General features: G+C 47.4%; 1 protein-coding gene across 8 annotated transcripts in view; it reads left to right on the plus strand.

Annotated features, from left to right (window-relative positions):
- The window catches only part of Ttc7b (tetratricopeptide repeat domain 7B), a 215232-nt gene that overhangs the window by 167393 nt on the left and 25306 nt on the right, over positions 1-22533 (plus strand). For 3 of the 8 annotated variants that reach the window (XM_057782135.1, XM_057782136.1, XM_057782142.1), the window contains 4 exons: positions 3008-3169; positions 5643-5693; positions 12901-13041; positions 20574-20776. In XM_057782135.1, the coding sequence (XP_057638118.1) occupies positions 3008-3169; positions 5643-5693; positions 12901-13041; positions 20574-20776 (557 nt within the window). The remainder of the gene's footprint in view (positions 1-3007; positions 3170-5642; positions 5694-12900; positions 13042-20573; positions 20777-22533) is intronic. The other 5 variants (XM_057782138.1, XM_057782139.1, XM_057782140.1 and 2 more) reach the window with 3 other exon arrangements.

The following is a 22533-nucleotide window of genomic DNA, read 5'->3' on the forward strand; positions in this document are numbered from 1 at the left end:
GTAATGATTGCTGGGCACAAGGAATGGCACAATTGTGACCTGATAGAGCAAGTACTGTTTACCGGCAGCTCCTGGAGTAACCCACCCCAGGTTGGTCAGCATTTGAGGGTGGACTCAGACTTCAAGGCAAAGCCCTGCCTTGTGGGTACAGTCATCCCTTAAGGCCCTTGTAGAAAGGAAAGGTCAGACTGCCAGCTCTAGTCAAAATGACAAGAGACTGGAACAAGGAGAGAGGAAAGCCAGGGACACTTACTATGGCCACTCCTGAAATTCAAGCTGATTCCAGAGAGCGGCTGTGGCTACTGAGGGTTGTCGTCCCCTCGGGCCTCTTCCCTTTCAGCTGGCCTGGATCTTAATTTCTCTTCATGTTCCAAGACTGGAATGCTGTTCATCAGTAGCAGAGAGCCACAGAAAATGAATAAGGCCCTTTTCTTGCTGTCCTCTGCTCCTGGGAGCATCTTGCTGGGGCTCTCCGGAGTGCCTTCTACAGGTACCGTGTTGTCCTAGTGGGCTGTGTGGCCCTCGCTGCTGTAATGGCCCATGATTCCTTCTCCCTTCTCTGCCTTGGTGCCACTCATGTGGCTGATCCCTCGGAAAGGTCCCTTATTCCAAGGAAATCCAAATATCTGGAGTTTGGCTTCTGGTTCCTGTGTGTCCCTACCCAACAGCAGTGGAGACCACTCCTTCCCAGACACAGGCCAGTACTATCTTGTAAATGAACAGAAATGAACCTCCAAGACCCCTCTTGTCTGACCAGCTGCGGGTCAGTGCTCTTTACACAGGGCATCATCTAACCAGTAGACCAGGATCAGAGAGCTAAGAGGCCTTCTCAGGGGAAGTCCTGCCATTGAGCATAAAAACACTGAACCGAGAGTGTAGGTTGGAAAGATTAGGAAGGTTCATCTGGAAGGGCTAATTGATTGGCAAAAGCCAATTTTCTTTAGTTTGTTTCCTTGTGAGGCGCCTGGCAGCACAGTTACCTTAGTCAGGTCCCTTTATGGACGGTCTGTTTACCTCAGCTGCCCGTAGACTTTATCTGTTCCTCTCATTGTTATTTATTTCAAGAGGAAACAGGACTTGCAGTTCTGCTCCAAGTGTGTCATGGGGAGGCTTGGTTTCCATGGTGGTTCCCATGACGTACCTCTGTCACACTTCCTGACAGCAGCATCTCTAGGAGTCATCCGGCTCCCCTTCTGAATACGCATGCACATTATCTCCCCCTAACAGGAGCAGCCACCGCTGGGTGTGCTCCACAGACCTGGTGTTCCTCTCCTCCCAGAGCATCCCCAGACAGTGTCCTTGCTCTGTTTCAGAACTCTGAAGTGCTCTATGACCCCATGTTTTACACTCTGGATTCTATCTCGGGTATTTTCCTTCCTTTGCCTGAGTTTTTGGCTCTTGTGAGGGCGGAGGCTATCTAATTTTGGCTCTTGTGCGGGCGGAGGCTATCTAATTTTGAGCCTCCACTGCAGCTTTGCTTGTTCGGTAAAGAAGGGCTACAGAGAAAAGAAAACTGGAAGGTCAGTGTGGCCTTAGTCTAACCGGAGTGGCTTTAAGATCAGATTTTGTCTGGGGAAACCAAGCTGGCAGGTGGCAGTATTTTCAGTCCATGCCCAATGCCTAGTTTTCCAATCCCAGGGCATCTGACTCAAGCAAAATCACACAGTGCTGACATCAGAAAGAGGCCATGGCTAAAGCAATAGCAGTCTTCCATTGTCTTGATCCTGCCACTCTGGGGCACAGAGCAGAAGCCCCCATCATACACAGACTCCCTTGAGAAGCCATAGACCATATTGGTCTACATTTTGTTTTTCTCTAGAATTTAATGTACCAGATTACAGATACCAGTATAATGAATTCCATCACTAAGTTATACATGGATCATACATAAAAGAACTTTTAAAGTATAAGCCATAAACCATGATTATACATTCTTAGACTCAGGCTTCATAATTCCAGAAGGTTTTGATGAACAGAAATAGGGTTTTTCACCTCTGAAATTATCAGTGTGCAGATCGCCACATACGTAAGCCCTGGCCTAGCCACATCCAGCACAGTGCAGAGTGGAGTTCAGTTTTACTGAGCAGAGAAGTCCTCCAACAGCCCAGTTACAGAGCATGGAGTTCCTTCTGTTGTCCTCTGAATTCTCTTCCCCATTGGTAGGCCCAGCCAGCAAAAGGGAGGAATTGATGTAGTGGCAGTTTTGAAGCCCTGAGGCATTGTCTTTTCTTTGGAAAAAGTTCTGAACTAAAGAGGGGAAAATATTTTGCTTTCTTTTGCCTTTGAAATAGGATATGGGGCATGGGGTTTTTAATCATTTAATCATAAAGTTATCTTTAATCATTGGTAGATATTACCAACATCTATCCAAAGCAAAATAGTTTTTAATCTGAAATTCTGATGCATTTTGTTTAGGAAGGTTTGTGATTGCAGCTGTGGTGATCTTTGTGGCACCCCGTATCACCCCACCCCCGGTCAGGGCTGAGGGCTGCAGTATAAGCTTCCTTTCCTAAGGGCCAATCATTGAACACAAGAGACCACCCAAAAAGCTTAACATTCCATTGTCACCAAGACTGGGACCATGACATGTCATTGCATTAAGCCCACTGCACCTTGGGAAATTTGAGTTTTCAAATGAACATCATATAAGTGCTTCTTAGAAAACCCAATCTGTGGATGGTTAAATGGAGAAGATTGTCATGCAGAAGGTCCTGTACGCTGTAGGTGAAAGACGGGTCATTTTCAGTGGATCACTGCTGAATCCGTGCCCAGGTAAATCAGAGTTATTTTTGTTCCGTGATGTTGCAGAGCAGTTAAATAGCCAGTGAAAAACAGATTTGTTTTCTTCGAAAAGCACTTGTGTCCTGTTCAAGTAGGGGGATGACTGTATTACATGACCTCATTTTCTTTGCAGCTTATGTGAGTATATTAAAACCTAGTTTATTTTTTCTTTGTGTTTCTAAAGGTTTCTTTTTTGCTTTCATTTTTTTTCTCTTTCACTTTTTAGTGTCAGACTCCTCCTCCTCCTCTTCTCTCTCAAGAACCAAGTCTCCTCTCCACCTGTTTGTGTCTTCTCCTCTTCATTCTCATCCCAAACCTGACATCTTTGTGTGGCTCCCTGCTGCTCATTCATTCAGTGACCCAGGTCCCCACCGGGAGCCTTCACCCTGTAAACACGGTTTTCCTTTCTTCTTAGATGCCCTTCATTTGCCTGGTGTGTTGTTTCCTGATAATCTTCCAACTGATAAGCTGGCTAGGGAACCCTATCAAATGTGTCAGGGAAAGATCTTGCCCATTTGAAAATCCAAAACTGTTGGGAACAGAAGGAAAACTAAGACTGCAGATACTGACCACACTCCAACCTCCCCGGAAAAGAAAAGGAGATGGGGTCCCAAGCAAAACAAGTGATGCTTTTCCAGAGTGTCCCTTTGCGTTCCTGGGTCCTCTGTGCTTTCCTGGAGCAGGCATAAAGGTATGAAAGCAAAGTCAAGGCCTGAGGAGATGGCACTGTTGACAAAGTACTTGAGGCACAAGCAAGAAGACCTAAATGTGGTTCCCAGCATCCACCTAGATGCAGGGCACGACACGGTGCATCTGTAATCCCCTTGCTGGAGAGACAGGGACAGGCAGATTGCTGAGGCTCAGTGTATTTGATAAGTTCCAAACCAGTGTGAGAGCATGTCTTAAAAAAACAAGGTAGGCGTCTGGAATGGTGGCTCTAAGGGTGTGGTGCACACCTTTAATTCTTGGGAGGCAGAGGCCGGCAGGTCTAGAGGCCATTCTCGTCTACAGAGCAAGTTCTGGGCCAGCCAGGGCTCCTTAGTGAGACCCTGTCACAAAACAAAAGAAAACCAAGATTATCTCTGCCCCCGACAAACACAAGCACTTACACACACGTGTATCCTCACATACATGTATAGGCACACACACACAGAAGAAAAGACAAGCTATAATATTTTGCAAATAATTTAATCCTAAAATATGTCTGCATTTCAGTTTGGAAGTTAAATAATTCCAACTGCATAGAACAGTGAAAGCCATAATCTAAAGATGACATTTGCCTGCCTGTCAACATGGAGCAGAAAGCTGTTGGAGCACTGCTCCCAGAACCTTCTCCTCCGCGCGGCCAGTGCCAGCAGGTCAGAGAACACACTTGAGAGATGGTGTTGGAAACTGGCTTTCACTTGTAAAGGAGGAAGATGCAGGGTCTCTATCATGAAAGAGTGTCGTGAACAGCATCTTTGCCTAATCTTGCTTTTAAGTAATACAGAAATTTTGAAGGTCTACTTTAGGAAGTTCTGGGATTCGTGAGTTTTTTTTTTTTTCTTTAAAAAAAAAAAAGAAAGAAAGAAAGAAAAGAAAAGAAAAAAAAATCCCCATATTAAAACGAAGCACACTGGTTGGTGAAGTCCTTAAAAGGGACCTAAATCTGGTGCTCAATGGGAGAGCCTGCCCTTGCTCTCCTCACTCATTTATTTCATGTTCACTTTCCTGCCAGCAGAGCCGGCAGATTTAATCTGCGGCTGTGATTTATAAGGCTCATCTTTGTTCCAAATGCTGTTACACGCTGAATAAGAGCCCATAACAGGGCTGCTCCCAGCCAGAGCCACTTTGTCTAGTGTGCTCCTTATTGCCTGGTGCTGTTATATAAACCTCCATACAGGTCAGAACAAAGGGTCAGCCAGAGCCCGGTTCACACCTCCCTCATCTGCATAAGGCAGATCTCAGCTGTGCTTTCATGGCAACCCCAATTCCATGAAAGATAAAGGTGATATTTATAAACTGTTATCATTTTATCTACCCCAGTAGCATTTTCTCAATACAGCGCTAGGGGCAATTGCTAACTTTGATTTTTCAAGGAAAAAAAAGTGCTTTTTTTCTCTTCCATTGGCTTTTGTTGAGTTTATTGTCTTCAATGAGATCCTGTGGTTCTAGAATAGTGCTGTATGTTTCCTCTGCCCACTGTTTGCACAACAAACCCACTAACTTCTGCACCCTGCCGGTTTTTATCTTCCTGGGAGCCCTGCGTTGCTTCTGAAGTTCTGGCACTGGGCTTTCTGCTACATGTGACATGCCCTGACCAGTGCTCTGTGGTGATTCTGAGTGAGGCCATGAGCCATTGTCCATTGTCAGGGAGAGCCTGGCTGGTAACCAACTGTTACCAGAGTCTTTCTTCCTTGTAGATGCAGCTTGTTAATTTAAGAAATAAAACCACTGATAAATAGATACTTAGTCTAATTGTAAAGAATTCCAATTGACTTTCCTAGCAATGAAAACTAGCCCAGCCCTGCACTTTGATTGACGTAGGGTTAGAGTTAATGTGTAGGGAGATCCAAAGCCTGCTGATTTCATTGTTTTCCCTTCCTTTTGGAATTTCCTGCTTTGGAAACAAAACACATGGCATGAACTGGTCAGTTTCCATGTGCAGGGCAAACGTGTCAGTGTGAAGGGGGACATCTGATTGGCCTTTCTTTGCTTTAAAACAAAAGTCATTGTTAGTAGAAAAATAGAATCTGATTCTAGCCAGCCAGACTTACAGTTGGAAGGTTATTAGAACCTTCTTTGCTTTCTTAGTTTTAATTTTGAGTTTTCAACTGTTCTGTTTCTTGGTTTTAATTTTTGGTTTGATCTGTTGTCCCAAGGCAACTCTCCAGAAGCACACTTTCATGGTTTTCCCTCCCTCTTTTCAGTTAGTAAGTAGCCTTCCAATCTATTAACCGTGTGAGGGTCTCCAGAGTCACACCTCCCCCCACTGTTGAGTGTGTGCTGTGGTTTTTTAACGTGGGGAATGTTGGGATGCTGTGATCATCTCACTGCCACCTGCTTGTCCGCTCTGCCACCTGGGGCACACTCCCTGAGACTCCGGGGCATAACCTAGCCAAGGCAGTGCTGCTCTGAGGACTACAGAGGAGGTTAGGTGAGAAGTACCTCTGGCACAATGGGGTGGGTATGACTCCCAGCCCTCCACAGTGGATCTGGAGAGATGTCTCACAATGGCCTGGAATATCAGCTCCAAAGGCTCTGATGCCCTCTCCTGGCCTCAGTAGTCATGGAAACATGTGTCATCTATTACACACACACACAACAATCCATAATAGGAAACAGGTGCACTTTGGCATTTTCATTACATTAAAGCTTACCACAAAAAGATTTTACCACCAGGCCCCTTTAACACCAAGCTTCTCTGAGAAAGTTAAAAAAAAAAAATCTGAGTTTTTAAAAACTAGACTAGATTAAAACCTTCAACAGTCTTATTGCTTCATTTGATACGTGTTACATTTATACAAAAGACTTAAATATTTTTCACAAAATATATCCAAGTCTCTGGGAAGAGCCAGTTCTGCAGAGGAAAACTCCTCATCTGTAAAACTGTAAACATAATACTGTAATTACATGCACCTGCGTGATCCAGAGTTTAAGGCCCATCACATGCCTGGAGATGTCGCCCTGGAAGTGGAGACTCTCAAAGGAACGGACTCTTCAGATGTCAAATCTGGAAGAGACTGGGTGAACTGAGAGCCAGGCCTCCCTCCATGTAGCCCCGCACTCTGAACCCCAGAGGCCCTGCTCTCAGGGGCTCTAGCAGTTGTTATTGGGGAGAAAAGGTGTATGGAGTTTCATTCTCCTCTCCAAACATATAATAAAATAAACAAGGCTGCCGGGGCTCTTGGCTCCGACCTTCCGATGACTGATTGGGAAGGGTGCAGCTCTGAGAGTAAATCCCTGGAGAGGAGGGGGAGAAACAAAACAACGCGGGAGACAGGGAGAGCGAGCAAGAGAGAAATGGGCTTTTACTTTCCATCCTGACTAGTGATGATGATATACCCTCAGACGTTAGTGAATATCACAGTCTGAAAATCAATAGTCCAATGGCATATTTTACCCTCTGTTTCTTGTTAATAGAGTTCTTGAAAAAAATATGTATGAAAACATTAGTGATAACCCACTACTTTTGAGAAGTTTACCTGATAGAAACAATCTTTTTCAAATACAACTTTTCTTTGCTATTATTAAGTTAACATAATTAATATTAATATATAGTCAATATTGATTTAACGTAATTATCCTTAATTCTGTGGTACCTTTCTCTAAACAAGGCTGAATGGGATTATAAGCAATTGGCAAGTCAGTATAGAAGTGGTTGTCCAGACAGGGCAACACCTAACCTGGCAGGTGTTCCCCGTGGCGCTACAGTCATGAGTAACCATGCCAGGCTCAGAACAGCCTCCCCAGGCAGAGGGCACTTAGTGGCCTCTGAGGAAACTTCTGCCCGCTGTAGTCCTCCAGAAGGTACTGTTTCATCATGCCGCCCATGTGGAACACCCTGACAGCCGGCATCCCCCTGCATGCTTGTGAATGGCTTCCCTTCATGCTTCATGCCCACCAGTCTTGGCTCTACTGCTTCAGCCACGCATGCCCCCTGGAGATGACATAGCCCTGTCTCTCCCTGCCTTCTGGGCTCCTGCTCGAAAGCTTTCCCCCGGAAAGAACTTCTCCTTCTTAGGAGAAGACATTTTGTGTGTTAACTGATTGAGCCCTGTTAAGTGGCTGGAAAACTGATCCATCTTGGAGCTGTGGGTGTGGCCATCCTAGTCTGTTCTCCACTCGGGGTCAAATGGAAGTTCGCCTGGAACAGTGGCCTAGGTTTGTTAGAGGAACCCAGTGGGAGGCAGCAGTTGTCCACTGCGCTGCTGTGGCCCTGGCCTTGCTGTAACACTGATAGACATGTCCCAGAGAGGGGCGATGGTGATGTTCACAGATAAGGAAGATGTATAGTAATCCAATGGGAGAGTCACTGCCTCAGAAAAGGTAGGCAGGCCAATCTTAAGCCCCAGGGACTATGGGAAGAGAACCAAACTTCTAATGTAAAGCAGATGTACAGATAATAGGCCTGATTTGGTGGGTGAAATGGGAGTGGCCTCTCTCATCTCTTCTTCCTCCAAAAATTGAGAGCCGTGGATATCCCTTGCGAATGTGCTGATGTGGAGGAGGCAGGTGTGGACACAAGGCCACAGCTGCCAGTGGACTGCAGTGTGGGGCCGATGCACTTCCAAGCCTGTCTTAAGAGACAGGCTTTTCCTGTTACAATGAGAATGATTTAAGTAGGCCGACTGGCAGAATGCTCAGTCATTCCGATTGCTGTTAAGAACTCAGGGTCTTTAGGGTAAACAAAAAAAAACAGGATTGCTTTCTGCTTTGGTTTAGGGGCACAGCTTCTAGGTGATGGGCACTGAATAAAATCCTTTGACTGACAGCCCTGAATAAAGTCCCTGACTCGTTAGGGAGCAGAGGGAAATGAGCGCTAGCTCCATCAGCCAGGGATGGCTGCACACCAGACACCAGAGTGGCTGGCTTGGGTTCTTTCCAGAAAAGACGTGAGGAAGGCAGGGATGGGCTGCAGGAGCAGCAGGCAGAAAGAATGTGGGTGATGAGTGGGGTGTGGCAGCCACATGCTCCATCCCTCTCCCACGTTCATCATATGACGTAACCCAGTTAATCCTCCAGGGCCAGGGCGCAAAGAGCTGCCCAAATCCTGGCCAGCATGTGTCCTGTGTGTCTACTGCTGTCTCTCTTTTGGTAAAGGATGTTTCTCACGCCATTGTTCCCAGCTCTGGGGTAAGCACTAGGTCACTAGACAGACAAGGTTTCACCTTCTCCATGCTGAGATGACACGAGAGGACAAAGGAATTGCAGAGTTCTTCCATCTACAGCCACTTGTCCGGTCCCACCAGACAGTCAGCCAAAGAGGGGAGCCAGAAGAGAAATGTACGCCCTTCACTTGGGCCCCGATTTGTGAAAAGTGCAGGGCAACCACACCTAAGTAAGCCTCCCAATATCACCTAGCAAAATTGTTGCCTCTAGGGTCTCTTTGAACAATGGACTCTGGTGGCTAAGAAGACCTCATATGTAGTTATCACATTGAAATCAACGCAGGCATCTCTTTCCATAGGTGCAAAGGAGCTTGGCCAAGGCTTTGGCTGAAAAGCCATTGAAGCCAGCCATTGCCAGTGTCCTACTTATGGCAAGGCTTCTGATAGGAAAGCTCAGGAGTTCAGAGCCTGGGTCTGTCTGGGGTCTTTTTACCCTTGTTCCTGATCTCTATCTCAGGGTGGACCCACAGAATCTAAAGAAACCCTAGGTTAAGAACCAGAACAGTTCTTCAAATGGCACTTAGCCTTTTCTTCAGGTGTCCCAGACAGCCTTTTAGGGCATGGGCCAAAGAAACGCAGGTTGCCTCGTTTCAAGGCATCTGATCCCTTTGGACCATTTGATCAGTGAGCTCACAAACCTTGAGCCAGATTTTAGGGCATAGTCTCTCCTGCCTCCATACATTCCAGTTGAGCTGATCCTGCAGTAGCTTTTTCCAGCCGCCGTGTCCTAAGGGAAGGGAAGCTTTATCTCCTTGGCAGGGCATGGCAGCTGCAGCACACAGCCCTGCATGCCCTGGGTTCCAGCAGTGATAAGCGCGTCTCAAGTTAGTGTGATAAGTAAGAGATGCGAGCGGCTGGGCATGTTGCCTGGCTCATCTGTTGAACCTGATAATTTGGAAACATCTCTCCAGAGTCTTGGATTTCAAGTTGGAAATATGTCCTTTAGTCTTCCTTCGGATTCCTTTTCCAAGACTCTGCTCCATTTTTCCCCTGGGTCACGCACAGTGTGCATTTGCTTTGGTGAGAAAAGAGGAGCTCCTTAAAAACAGTTGGCTGAGCACCAGCATTTCCAACTGTGTGCCCTCATAAGTCACAACACAGACTCCTGCTCACCATTTCAGTTCCACTCAACAATAACATGGCTGCTGTTTGGCTGTACTGTTAGCTGTCCCTCCACATACTAACCCAGTGGAAGACTTACTTATTATGTCATTGCAAAGAACAGTAGATGCTAACTGTTGTGTACTTTGGCCACTATTGTTTGTTACCTGCTATTAAAAGCCTCTGAATTCCCTAATATCTATAATTCATCAGAGCAAGGCTTTCTACCCATATGATACATGTTACAAGGAGTTAACTAAACAGATTCCTGATCACCCTCTCTTCAGTGGTTTAGTGGCATTAGAGGGAGAGAGTCGCTAAATGACATCAGTCCTTAATTCTGGATCTCTAGAAATGTGATGGATACACTGAAAAAGCCCTTGGAAGCAGTGAAGGTTAGAGCCTTTTACCATTATTAGGAAGAACGGAGCACACCGACATGTATCTTCTGAATGTCATAGAGTCTGCAGCCATACCGCGTTGAACACACACAATCTCACCTGAATGTGATAAAGAAATATGCTTGTCCACACTACTCTTTTATTGATTCTACAAACACCTACCCAGTACCTAGGCTGGGCTGTAATGATTTTGAAAAAGCCTGAACAGAAGACACCTTACTGTCCTGTAAGCCACACAGTCAAGTAAGGCAGGCCAGTGCATCTACTTTGAAGCTTGTCTGCACGGTGATAATGACACTCGTGTAGAAGTTGAGGACCCGAGACTTCTTTTACTGAGGGACAGTAGGAGGCTGTCTGCAGCCTTCCTGCAAGAGGGGCCCTTATTGGCTGGAGGTGGAGGTTGGGATTAAAATCAGACAATGTTTGCATCCTGGTTTTACCACCAACTGGCTATATAGCACTGGGTAGTCACATGACACATCAAGTCTCAATTCTGTCACTTGAACAGTGCAAAAAGCTACCCACGGAGCCTAAAAGGGAAGCTGTTCTGTAAAACTGATCACCACCTCTGCCATCAACACCATCAGCACCACTATCTCCATCATCATGGATTATTATTACACTAAACATTAGTGAATTCTGTCATGTTATAGATATTGCAAAGAAAAATAATTTGGGCAGGAGTTTAGTAAGAACCATGTAGTTCCTTTCTTGAGCAAAAGACAAAAAAAAAAAATCATTAGCTCCTCCAAAAGCCACAGATCTTTAGCAAGGGATCCGTAGATTGTGGGACAAAGTTTGTACCATTTTTCTATAGCCATAGTGCATTATTATCTTTAAATAAATAAGTGAACATGTTGAGCATGTTTTAGTTCCTAGTGTGCAGTATCAGTAGACAAAGCCCAGTAAATATCTTTGGGGGCTTCATGATTTTCTAGCCTCTGAAGGGGCTCTGAGGACCTCTTCCAGAGACCTCCAAGCCAGTGAGAGACTCTGTCTCAAAACACAAGGTGTCCCCTGGTGTTGCACACTCACTTACACATGTGCATATGCACCAACACACGCATGAACATGTACACACACAGAAAAGTTGCCCTAGACATATTTTGTGTAAAGCAGCATAGGTCCTTGGCTGGGCTTCACGGATTTCCCCTGTGAAGTATCATCATGTCACCAGTTTCCCTACTCTTGGGCAGCAGCTTTCTCTGGAGAACCTTGAGGGCTCCTGGGGCTGGTGTCCCTCCAGAACCTTCCAGAGCCTGTCTGGTCAGGGTTTATCCATGGATGGTAGAATGGCTTTCCTTCCATAGATTTTTGGGTTCTGCCCACCAAACTCCCATCAAAAATCTGAACGCACTTAGAAGAATCCATCTTTCTACCTCGTTGAAGCAGTGAAATAATATGGATGACCAGTTGTTGCTGTAACATCTCCTTTTTGTCTCATTTTTGGTTTTTGAGATTGTCTTACTACTTAGCCTAGGCTATACTTAAACTCACAGTACTGTCTCAGCTTCTTGAGTGCTGGGATTAGAGGCATGAAACACCATGCTAGCTTACCAAGCCTCTGAAGTAACCCATAAATAATAATGATAAATAATAATTAATAATAATAATAATGTGACTAAGTAATAGCTCATCCCAAAGCCCAACTGAGATATTTTTTATATTCACAATTTTGTATTACCCAGTATATGGTGAACTTGATTGTTTTCTATCTTGAGCATTTATTTTATATGGTTTTTTACTGTTGTAAATGTTGAATTCATAGTTGTTACCACTAACAACGTTGTAATATTTGTCTCCATGCTAAACTTCCTGATAAGTGATAAATTAATAATGTTGTGTATATATTTATATATATTATATATATATGAGTGCTTCTAAATTGAAATAACAGAACCTTCCTCTCAGTTCTGAGCCAGGCCTCTATGACTGAGTGTTGGGAAGATGTGGGGCACAAGCTCCTGTTAAGGCTGTGGGCTCTAGTCATCAGACCCCCATTCCATATTTGGTTCATGCACCATACCTATGCCTTTGCCTGGTACATGTGCCCAGTGGCCTTTCAGGAAAACAGGTTTTAGGAAATGGCCTTTCAGGAAAGCAGGTTTTAGGAAATAGGTGTGTGTTAGAAGCCCGAGCATCCAGGCCATCCTCCTCTACTCCGGTGTCAGCCTTAACAACAGGCAATGCTGTGTACAAAGCAAGCGTGTACTCTCTCGGGTGTTTAGTCAAGTCATAGAGTTTGATTCTCCATCCATGGTGTTGCATCTCTTGAAGGAAGTTGGGTTGTCTTGAGAATGGCCAGCTGTCTACTCCAGATACTATACCAGGAAACAAGCATGGCCTTTCCCTACTGCTGGTTAGGCCCTGAGAACAGGGTGCTTTGGATCGTGCCGCTGTACTCCATCCCTGATGCTGTTTGTTAATCTTGGGTCCCTGTTGTGTGTCAAGCTGCACTCCCCTCCTGCCTCAGCACTCACATGCCCGACTCAGCTCCTGGAGAGTGCTTAGCATAGCATGTGCCCTGTGTGTGGACTAAAGGGTCAGCTAGACAGGGGGAAACTAAGGTACTAGGCCATCATGGTTGCCCCCCCCCCCATTTCTTTAAGAACAATAACTTGCATCCTGGGGAAAGGGTGTGTGTATGTTCATACTCATGTCTGTGTTTGGGAGGGGGGTCATTGCTTAGATATATAGTTTGTGGTCCCCCACTTTAACACCTAACATAGTCTTGAAACCTCCCACAGGCTCTGTCCATGCCACATCCGTAGCAGCCTCAAGAGTGGAGCAAGCACTATCAGAAGTGGCCTCATCTCTGCAGAGCAGTGCCCCCAAGCAGGGCCCGTTGCATCCCTGGATGACACTGGCACAGATCTGGCTCCATGCAGGTACTGCTCTTACTTAGCCCTTGGCCCCATAGGCCTCTTCATCTACCCATCCTTTCTCACAACCTGCTGCTGATCCTAAGACTGCTGGATTCTGCAGGTGCAGTCAACTGTTTATCCCAGAACCCCCCAGCCTTTAGGAGAACTTAAAGCTTTTGTGACCAAGCACCAAACTGATATTGTATCTGTACAGGGGCCATAAGCTACCTTGCATCTCCTCATCCTTCCTCAGTGACTACAGTTGACCCAGAGTAGGCATTCAGTAGAAAATTGGACTGAGGACCCCTGAGGAATTTGCAGGTTGGGGTTTGTTGCACTATAGGAGGGCCAGTATTTTGCACCTCATGCTGTCTTTATAGGTGACAGAGAAGAATCCAGCCCTGCCCTACCTCTCTGCCTCTGTTCGCATGGTAGGATTAGGATAGCACCCATCTCCAAGGGTCAAGGAACACAGTGCTTTAGCGCATCTCACCGTCCACTCTCTGAGTCTCCAGCAATGGGATAGGAAATGTTGGTGGCACAGATGCCTCTAAAGAAGCCAGGGCAGGGCAATATGTTTGGTGGCCCCACTTCCCTCCAAAGACAGGCCTGGTAGCCTGCAGAGAGTAGGAACAGTAGCAGCAGCCGCTATTCTGGAAACTGACCCGTGAGGAAGTATAATCCCTTATGCCCTGGTTTCATATGGCAGTAGCTGGCTGCACAAGGCTAAGCTCCCAAGAAAGTGATGCCTGTCAGTGTATATGCATATTTCTATTTCTGCGAAAAGTAACCTTTCTCTCAAGTTTTACCTCTTTATCTGCATGACCCTGGTGGACCCTTCTTGGGCTCATCACTGCCAGGGAACGTGCTCAGAGTCCAAGTCTCGCTAGGAAGGGTGCTCATTACCACAAGTTGTCCTTCTATTAATGCCATCATTCTCTGGGATGGTTGTGTGTCCTGCCTTGTGTGTCCCCATTAGCAGATGTGTGTGTGTGCAAGCATAGCTGATTCACCTGGTTTGCCAGCCACGGGGCCAGCCTATCTGCATTGTCTGTGTCAGCATCCTTAATTGACCCATAACAACTGCTGTAAATTAGCAAATTATATTCTTCTAAGTACAGAAGAAGGCTGATTCATGCATGTGCGTGATTGTTCCTTCTCCTCCACCCACTCCCCAAAGAGGTCAAGACAGGCTGCCTCTGACAGCCAGGACCCAGCAGGGGGGGTCACTCCCCAGCTTTCTCCAGAGCAGCCAGTCACTGCACAGGAGTCTGATACTATCTTGCTCAGCCACCGATATGGACAGTGACCTCAGAAGATAGAGAGGGGACAGAGTGTTGTTTAATGACCAGACCAGGAAGCCTGGCTGGACATGCAGGGCTGGCACAGGTCAGAGCTGTCTTTTCCATGGACTTGAAGTCTAGTTTTTGAAAGAGCACATAGGCTTGCATGGGAAGATCTTTTGCCCACTGAACCGTCTCACCAGGCTCTTCTTAGAACACTTAAAACTGGGCACTACAAAATGTCAGAAAGTTTGACCTAGACAGTCCTGACATCACATCCCACCCCACCGCACCCCTGCCCCCACTCAGTTGTCCAGGGCTGTTGCCCCTGTTTGCATGGCCCTCCATGACTCCTGGGAAGGAAATGTTATAGCTCTTTCTAGAATAGTGGCGACCTCAACAACAGACTGCATTCAGAGCAAGGTTTCAGTTTTGTTGCTGTGGCTCAGAGTAATGTCCTCATTACTAGCTAATGGGTGTGACTTTAGCATTTTGCAGGTTACTGGGATGGAACTATGGAAACAGATGCTAATCTTGCCTCCCAGCCTCTGGGCAGATGTGCGTGTGTACATACAGTGAGCATAGTGTGTCATGTGGGTGGATGAGGGCATTTGTGCACTGCCAGCTCTTTCCGTGTTTGCACACCCCTTAAAGGAGTGGCAGTAGAAGGAAATGGGCGGCCCCTGAACTGTGGGGTTCACCTGTGTGCCTTGTGCTTGACTGCTCCGAGAAGTAAGATGAATCGCCTCCCTCTGACAGTTTCTGGAGACCAGGTGACATCAGGGTTTTGTGTCCATCAAGCCTAACAGCTGTAGATCCCATACAGTCTGCAGGGTTTAGAGAACCAAGCAGGGCCTGCCTCCCGAAGCTGTGATGTTTCTGTGGTGTTGATGGGCCTTTACTTAGCTGTCCAGTTTCCCTGGTGGGACCTTGTGACGGGAGCCTGTGGTGGAGGTTGCCTGAGTTTGAGTCTCTCGGGAGAGCAAGGTTTCTCTGAGACAGTGTCAGGTTTTAGCCATGCGTATCGGGGTTTCTGGGCCGTATTTCTGACAGCAAGAAACTGTGAGCATGACATAAGAGCCCAGGAACAGGCAGCTGGAGCGTGCAGTGAGGGATGCTTGATTATAGAGGGCCCTTCTCTTCCTGGGCGGTAGGCGCTCCATCCCCTCACCACCTCCTCATTCGTCTTGAAAGCCCTGACTGCAGGACTGCAAACTTCCAACACAGCCTGGGCTGTGCATGCGTGTTCTTTGGTTGTTTCGACCAATGACATGAATCTAAGTAATTTCAGGCAACACACTTAACATAGTGCGCACTGAACAGGTGGGAAAGATGTAAAGTGGGAAGGCTCCTCTTGTCCCTGTGCGTGTGTCACCTGCTACAGACACTGGTGCTGGTTCTGGGACCTGCTTTGTCCCTGTTGCCCTCTCCCCATGTCCTCTTCCGATGTCTAGGAGGTCATTGTGTGTCAGCCCATGTAGTGCTGACTTACACTTCTTACCACTGCTTGCTATAGTTCCATGGTAGGGAGGAGCATCATGTTGTCAGCAGGACACTGGATTAGCGTCGTCATCGTTTCTCATACTTTGCCATTGCAGACAGCATTTCAGTATTCTGATATGTGTTGTTCTGTGTCTCTAAGGCCAGCTCCAAAGAGTGGATCTGATAGGTCAAATGGTGTACACTCTTTAATTTGGATAAATGTAGTACTCCCACAGAGCAGGACCAATTTCTATTCCAATCAACAGCATGTGACTGTATTTTCTTATCTCCTTGCCAATACCATGCATTTTCAAAATCCTGAATCTTTGCCAATTGGATACATGAAAGGTGGTGTTTTCATTGGCTGCTTATGGCTTTTGCCCACTTATCTTCTTAGATATCAAGCATCTCCTTTTCACTCATAAACCACTTATTCTGTGTTGAGGAAATTCACTTGTGTCCCGTGTGTGTGTGTGTGTGTGTGTGTGTGTGGGCAATGATGCACATGTGTGCATGCACATAGAAACTAGAGGACAACCATGGCCATCATTCCACATATAGTATCTACCTTTATGTTTGTTTGTTTGTTTGTTTGTTTGTTTGTTTGTTTGTTTGTAGGCAGGGTCCCTCACAAGCCTGAGTTAGGCTAACTGACCAAGAAATTCCAGAAACCCCCCTTTCTCTGCCGCCCAGTGATGCTACCAGCATGCAATCATGTTTGGCTTTTTCATGTGAGTTCTGAGGATTAAACTCTGGTACTCAGGCTTACAAGACAAACACTTGGCCATTTGAGCCATCTCCCAAGTCCTTCTGTTTTCTTTGCATTTGCCCCCACCCCCGGGGATTACACTTAATCATCTTTGCTTGCAGCCTGTGAGCTCCCCATGATACTTAGAAAGCAGCTTCCTAGCTTTTGCTTTTTTCCTGAAAGTGCCAAGAATCTTATGACATCATTAGTACCCAGTCTCCCACAGAGAAGGGACCTTGCAGCAGGGGAGCCCCACTAGAGAGCTGTGAGCAGGGCAGAAGCCAGGAGAGCTAGATTACAGTGGTGGCACTGCAGGGTGGCCCCTTAGCACAGACCCGCTGGAGCTGAGTGAGCCCTTCTCTCCCAAACTCAGCAGGCCTCACTGTCCGTGGAGAGTCAGACAGCTCCAGGAATTCAGAGCCCAGCCAGACCCCTTCCAAGCCAGGCAGCTTCTGGGTACCCACAGTGGGATGGCAGCTAAAAATGCCTCTGCGGTAGGTGGTTAATTTCTGCTTGTTACTCACTAATAATTATAGCTTTTACTTTGGCACCTCTCACAGCCGAAACCAGCAGCTATTCTTAGATGTGCAAGATCAGATTTTCTGATTTCTGCTGGGAATTTGAAGCTGCGATACTGTCATAATTTCCTTAGCCTGACCCCTTCCCCTCCTCAGCTTCTCTCAGCCACCGTGAGGTTGCATCAGCAGAATCTAGAGGCGACTGTGGTTCGTCCACCATGAGGAAATGAAGATATCTTAGACACGTGGTAAATGGGCCATTACACAAAGGTGTCTTGGACACAGAGCTCTGGGGATCAGCCCTGCCCCATCAGCCTCTTCTCCATCTGTGGGGATTTGGGTTAATAGTCTTTACCTTCCGTATAACTGGCACTTAGGAAGCACAAAATATAGCTCGGATACTGTGCCAAGAGCCCTGTGTTGTGACTTGTCTCGTCCCTGTCATAACTGAGGCAGAGTTGCCAGGTCGCTCGTCTCAGGTTGCAAGGCTCACATGTTGGGAGGCCTAAATTCAGAACCAAGTGTGCAGCCCACAGCCCTGCTCAGACCTTCAGTGGTTCCATGCAATGCTGTCAGTGTCTGGTTTTGTGCCAGGCTCTGCAGTGCAGTGGTCATGGAGACAGACACTCAGTCTCTGCCTAGGAAGGGCCTGCAGATGCAGAGCAGCAGCTACAGAAGCCAGCGGCTTCCATGTGCCAAGTGCCGAGAACAAACAATGCAGCTCCTGTGACCCCTGGGAACAAGAGGTCTTGCCGAAGCCAGAAGCAGGAAGCAATAGAGTACATTCGAGCAGACCAGAAGTTTGGTTAGCACTGGTCAGGAACAATGGAGAGAGGTGCAGCACCACCCTGCGTGGCACAGCCCAAGAGTGCTGCCACAGCACAGGCTCTGAGAGACACTTTGAGAGCCAAAAGCTTTGACATGAAACTTAAAGAAAATGCAGTTATGGGACCCACAGGGAGGCAGCGAGGCCTGTGGCCAGGGTCGGGTCATGCACATTAGGCTGTTCCCAGTAGCCACATTAGATCTTCGAACTCCAGCCTGTGAGCCCTGAAGAGCTCGAAGATCTGAATGGGGTTCTAAAAGCTCCCTCCAAGTAAGTGTGGAGTGGACAGAAGACAGCAAGGGTGGGAGCCAAGAGGGAAGCTCAGAGTATAGGATTGTTATTTATCTCGTGGCTGAAACAAAATTATTGACAAAGCAAATTCAGGTCTGTCACAATCAACCTGCTGATTTAGTGAGACCCTAAAACCAAAGGAAGGGAAGGACTGGGCATGTCGCTCCATGAGAGCATGTTTACATGTTTGATCCCTGCACACATGATTCTGACTCCTGCCTCTTGCTCATGGGAGGACACAGGCAAATTATTTTTCATCCCATTGAACAGATGAAGAAGTTGGAACAGTCCAACTAGATCACACAGGGACATGCTCAACATGCAGCAAACACTAATCACTAGTGCAATCCAAGTGTGTGTGCATCTGTGTGTGCGGGAGGGCTGTGCCTGTGTGTGCTATGTATATGCATGTGTGTGCTGGTGAGTGAAGACCAGAGGAGGCTTCTGGGTGTCTTTCCTGCAGCTATCTACCCTGCTTTCTTGATACAGCCTCACCGAACCTAAAATCCACATTTTCTGTTAGGCTGGCAAGCTAGTAAGTCCCAGCGGCCTTATCTCTAATCCGCCCCACATGGCTTGGACGTGCACAGCCATACCTGGCTTTTTACATGGGCCCTAAGGATCTGAACTGGGGTCATGCTTGTGCAGTAAGTTGACCCACTGAATCAGTTCCCCAGGCCAGGAAGAACTCTTCTGAAGGAGGCTGTGTGGCACAATAAAGACAAATTATCCAGTGGACCTGCAGGGAGGGGGCTGCTGGTCGGTGTTAGTGGAGTGTTGGACTGCAGATTATCTACCAGCATGCAGATGGGATGATGGGAAGAGAGGCAGAGAGACTGCAGCTGCCTTGTGATAAGAATCCCTACAGTCAGCACAGGGGAGCTGGAGAGGCATGTGGGATGAGAAGACCAGGGTGTACAAAATGGCGGGCACAGATGCTAATGACAATTCGGATAACCCAATAAAGACCTTCAGCATCCCAAAGATGGGAGTTGTGTGGAGGTACAAATTTCTTAGACAGTGAGAGAGTTGGGTGGGAGGCTCAGACCCAGCCCAGGGCTCTAAGTGGGCGAGTGACAAGAACATAACTTCGTCGTGTGGTGGCAGGAAGAGAAGAGGCTCTGCCTTGCAGCCTTCTGGCTCCTCACACTGATGAGTCAAGGTCTCCAAAGGAGTGACTCCATTTGGGAAAGCTCCTGAGTCAGAGGAGCTGGGTCGTGGCCTGAAAGGGTGAAGTGTCTCACGGTGCGGTGAAGAGTGTGCCTCACCCGCACACTGAACCCTGGGAAAGGAATCACTCTTGGCAGACTGGCACAGCAGGCAGAGGCTCAGAGACAAATGGAAGCTGTGTGGCTAAGAACCTGGCAAAGACAGTGGCTAGGCTATCCATGAGGGCAGGGCCTGGGCTACGCTCAGCTTGGGGACTGCAGACCCATCATTGGGGTCTGTCTCAGAAATATTCAGGGTGAGGCAATACTACAACAAAATTTCTACCTCCACTCCCTGCCGGCCCCTCCCCAGACAGAGCAAAACACTGGCAAAATGAGGTCTGAGCATGATGGGGGCTCCTGGGCCCTGATGGCTTGGAAGGGTGACAGGAAACCCACTTGAATTCTGAATGAAAGAGAAAGTTCCGGAGAACACACAGGCATGCTCTCAGCACCTTTGCACCCCAGGCTAGCTCATCCCTGCCCTCTATGGTATCCTTCTCCAGGGAGTTTGGGATAAAATAAAGTTTGGAGGGATCATAGAGTCTATAGCCAACTCTGTCTGCCTGTTGACTTGTCCCAAGAGACAGGGAATAGCCAGTGCTGTACTCTCAAGGCTGCCTGCCACTCACAGGTGACTTGAAAGATAGCTATCTGCCAGCTCCGAATCCAAGTTCAGCTCTCACAGATGTCTCTAATAGACTTCTTTGAGTTTCATAAAGAATACCCCTTCCGCATGTACCAAGCCCCCAGAAGGCCCTTTGTCATGCTTTTAGCCTCAGAAGAGCAAGCTCCGCGGGGCAGAGCCACTTCTCTGTGTGGAGCTGTGTGCCTCTGGTCCACTTGTCCTTGCATTCATTTCTGCCCTTTCTCTGTGATGAGCAGAGCCAAGGGCAGCTTCTGCCTTATGCTGAAGGGCCCTGGGACGACTGTCCTTAGAGGTTGGTGCAGAGCCCAGGAGGACCTCACTGCCATTGGTTTGGTAGTGGCATATGTATGCCCTTCAAGGACCAAAGCACAAGTGACCTGGGCACAAAAGACTGTTGGCCTGTAGCCATGTCCAGTGGGGTAGGGGGCAGCTGGTTCTGGGCCCTGCCAGACTCCTGGAATGTAAAAGTCCCCAAGCAGAATACCAGCTGCCACAGGGTCTCTGAGGGCAGTGATTTGGGACAGCATCTGTTGTCTGCTCTTCGCCCACAGCTGAAGTCTACATTGGCATTGGAAAGCCTGCTGAAGCCACAGCCTGTACCCAAGAAGCTGCCAACCTCTTCCCAATGTCCCACAATGTGCTATACATGCGGGGCCAGGTTGCGGAGCTTCGAGGAAACTTCGATGAGGCCCGGCGGTGGTATGAAGAAGCCTTATCCATCAGCCCCACCCATGTGAAGAGCATGCAGCGACTGGTGAGTCTGAGACCAAGGCCAGGACTTCCATTTCCTGGATTGGGGCTCAATCCCCATGTGCATCAGAATACAGTTAGCCTGTTGAACCATCACATGGCACAACGCAGTCAGATCCTGTGTTACCTTTGGAGACGATGGTACCCAGCCTCAACTGTCCTACTAAGGTCATACTAGGTGCAGTGGGGCAATCAGGTCAGCAATCCAGATCACCCCGTGACTCTTAAGTTTGATAAGGACAATCTCAGTGTTGGTCACCATCATTGCCATCTGGGCCTCTACACTGCTGGCAGCAGCTGCCTCAAGGGAGTGTCCATACTAGAGATTTCAGAGTCCTCTTACTCTGAGGGAGCTGGAGAATCCAGCTTATCTCTAGGACACTGGCCAGTGGGGTGCAGCCCATTTTATAGAGGGGAGATGTTTGGCCCCGTGCCACCTGTGTGTACCTGTGGCAATTTCAGAAATCCATTTGCCCTTCCTCCGGTTACCCAAGACAGAAGAGGAGCACATTGCCCTGCTACCCTCCACCCCTGGGGATAGGCCATCTTTGAGAGGCCTTAGAGTAGGCCCCTTGCCATCTTGGTATCATTCCACAAGGTTGTGGCCATCAGGGATGTGTATGGGATGTCCTCCCCAACCAAACATCCCATCTGTGTCTCCTTTCTGTGGGATTCTGACTGAACACAAGGCTCTGTGCGATGTTCTAAGCTGGTGGAAAGCCACGGGGCCTCCTCTGGACCAGTATGCCAAGCTCAAGTTCTGAGATCATTTGGTTCTTAGCAGAGGGCCTCTCTCATTTAATAGTCCACAGGAAAGAGGACTGCTTTGCAGGAAAGGTGAGGTTGGTGTCTTTCACATCTGTGGCTCTAGGGAGCTCATGGCTATCATCAGACAGCATGTGTGAGGTGGGGCATGGGACACAGAATCCTGGGACACAGATCCAGTCCTAGTGGTGCCTCTCACTCTCTTTAAGCCTAAGAAGGGTCCAGAAGCTCTCTGTGCCTCCATGTCCTTTTTGCAAGAAGTTGTGTTAGGCTGGCTATGTGTCTAGAACTGAGAGGGTGTAGTTTTGCAATTAATCAGTAAAATGTGCTCCGAAGGATACCAAAGCCGTCTCTGTGGTCTCTCCGTTGTTTACCAGTGCTGAGCAGTGTAGAGGACTGAGCTAGAACTGCTGGCTTTGTTAGGACAATGTTGACGAATTGAAAATGCTTTTTATGAGGGAACTTGCGCCTGAGGGTAGTTCTGAACCTGAACCTGGATTTGTTATTCAGTCTCCAAAAACCTTGGCATTTCTGTGATTTGGGGCTGCTGTTTACCCTGGTGGCTTGTGCGAGAACTAAACAAAACGACTCAATAGCTCAGCAGAGTTCCTGGTGCCTAGTAGGTGTTCATTAAATAGGAAACAAGAGGCAGTCATTTTCGGTTTCAAAAATAAATCCAGCCTTGTAATGATTACAGTCACTCACTTTTTTTCAGATTCTTTTTATGAGCAATCTGTAACTCAATGCAACTTTATAAATAATTTCACATATTATCCAAACATTTGTCTGTATGATTAAAGATATTACCTGTCTTTTATTTTTTTTGTCTCACTGTTAAAAGAGGGGTGTATTAAGAGCTTTTCAGGTCTTCCAGCTTTGGTTAAGATGTTGCAGAAGGATTAAATACAAAGTGCCCAGTCCTTATTAAAAAAAAGAAGTAGCGTGTTTCTTTCTAACTCAGGGCCTATGAATTATTCAGAGAAGTGTTTCTTGTTC

The sequence above is a fragment of the Chionomys nivalis genome, chromosome 10 (genome assembly GCF_950005125.1).
Source record: "Chionomys nivalis chromosome 10, mChiNiv1.1, whole genome shotgun sequence".
In the NCBI taxonomy this organism is placed as follows: domain Eukaryota; kingdom Metazoa; phylum Chordata; class Mammalia; order Rodentia; family Cricetidae; genus Chionomys; species Chionomys nivalis.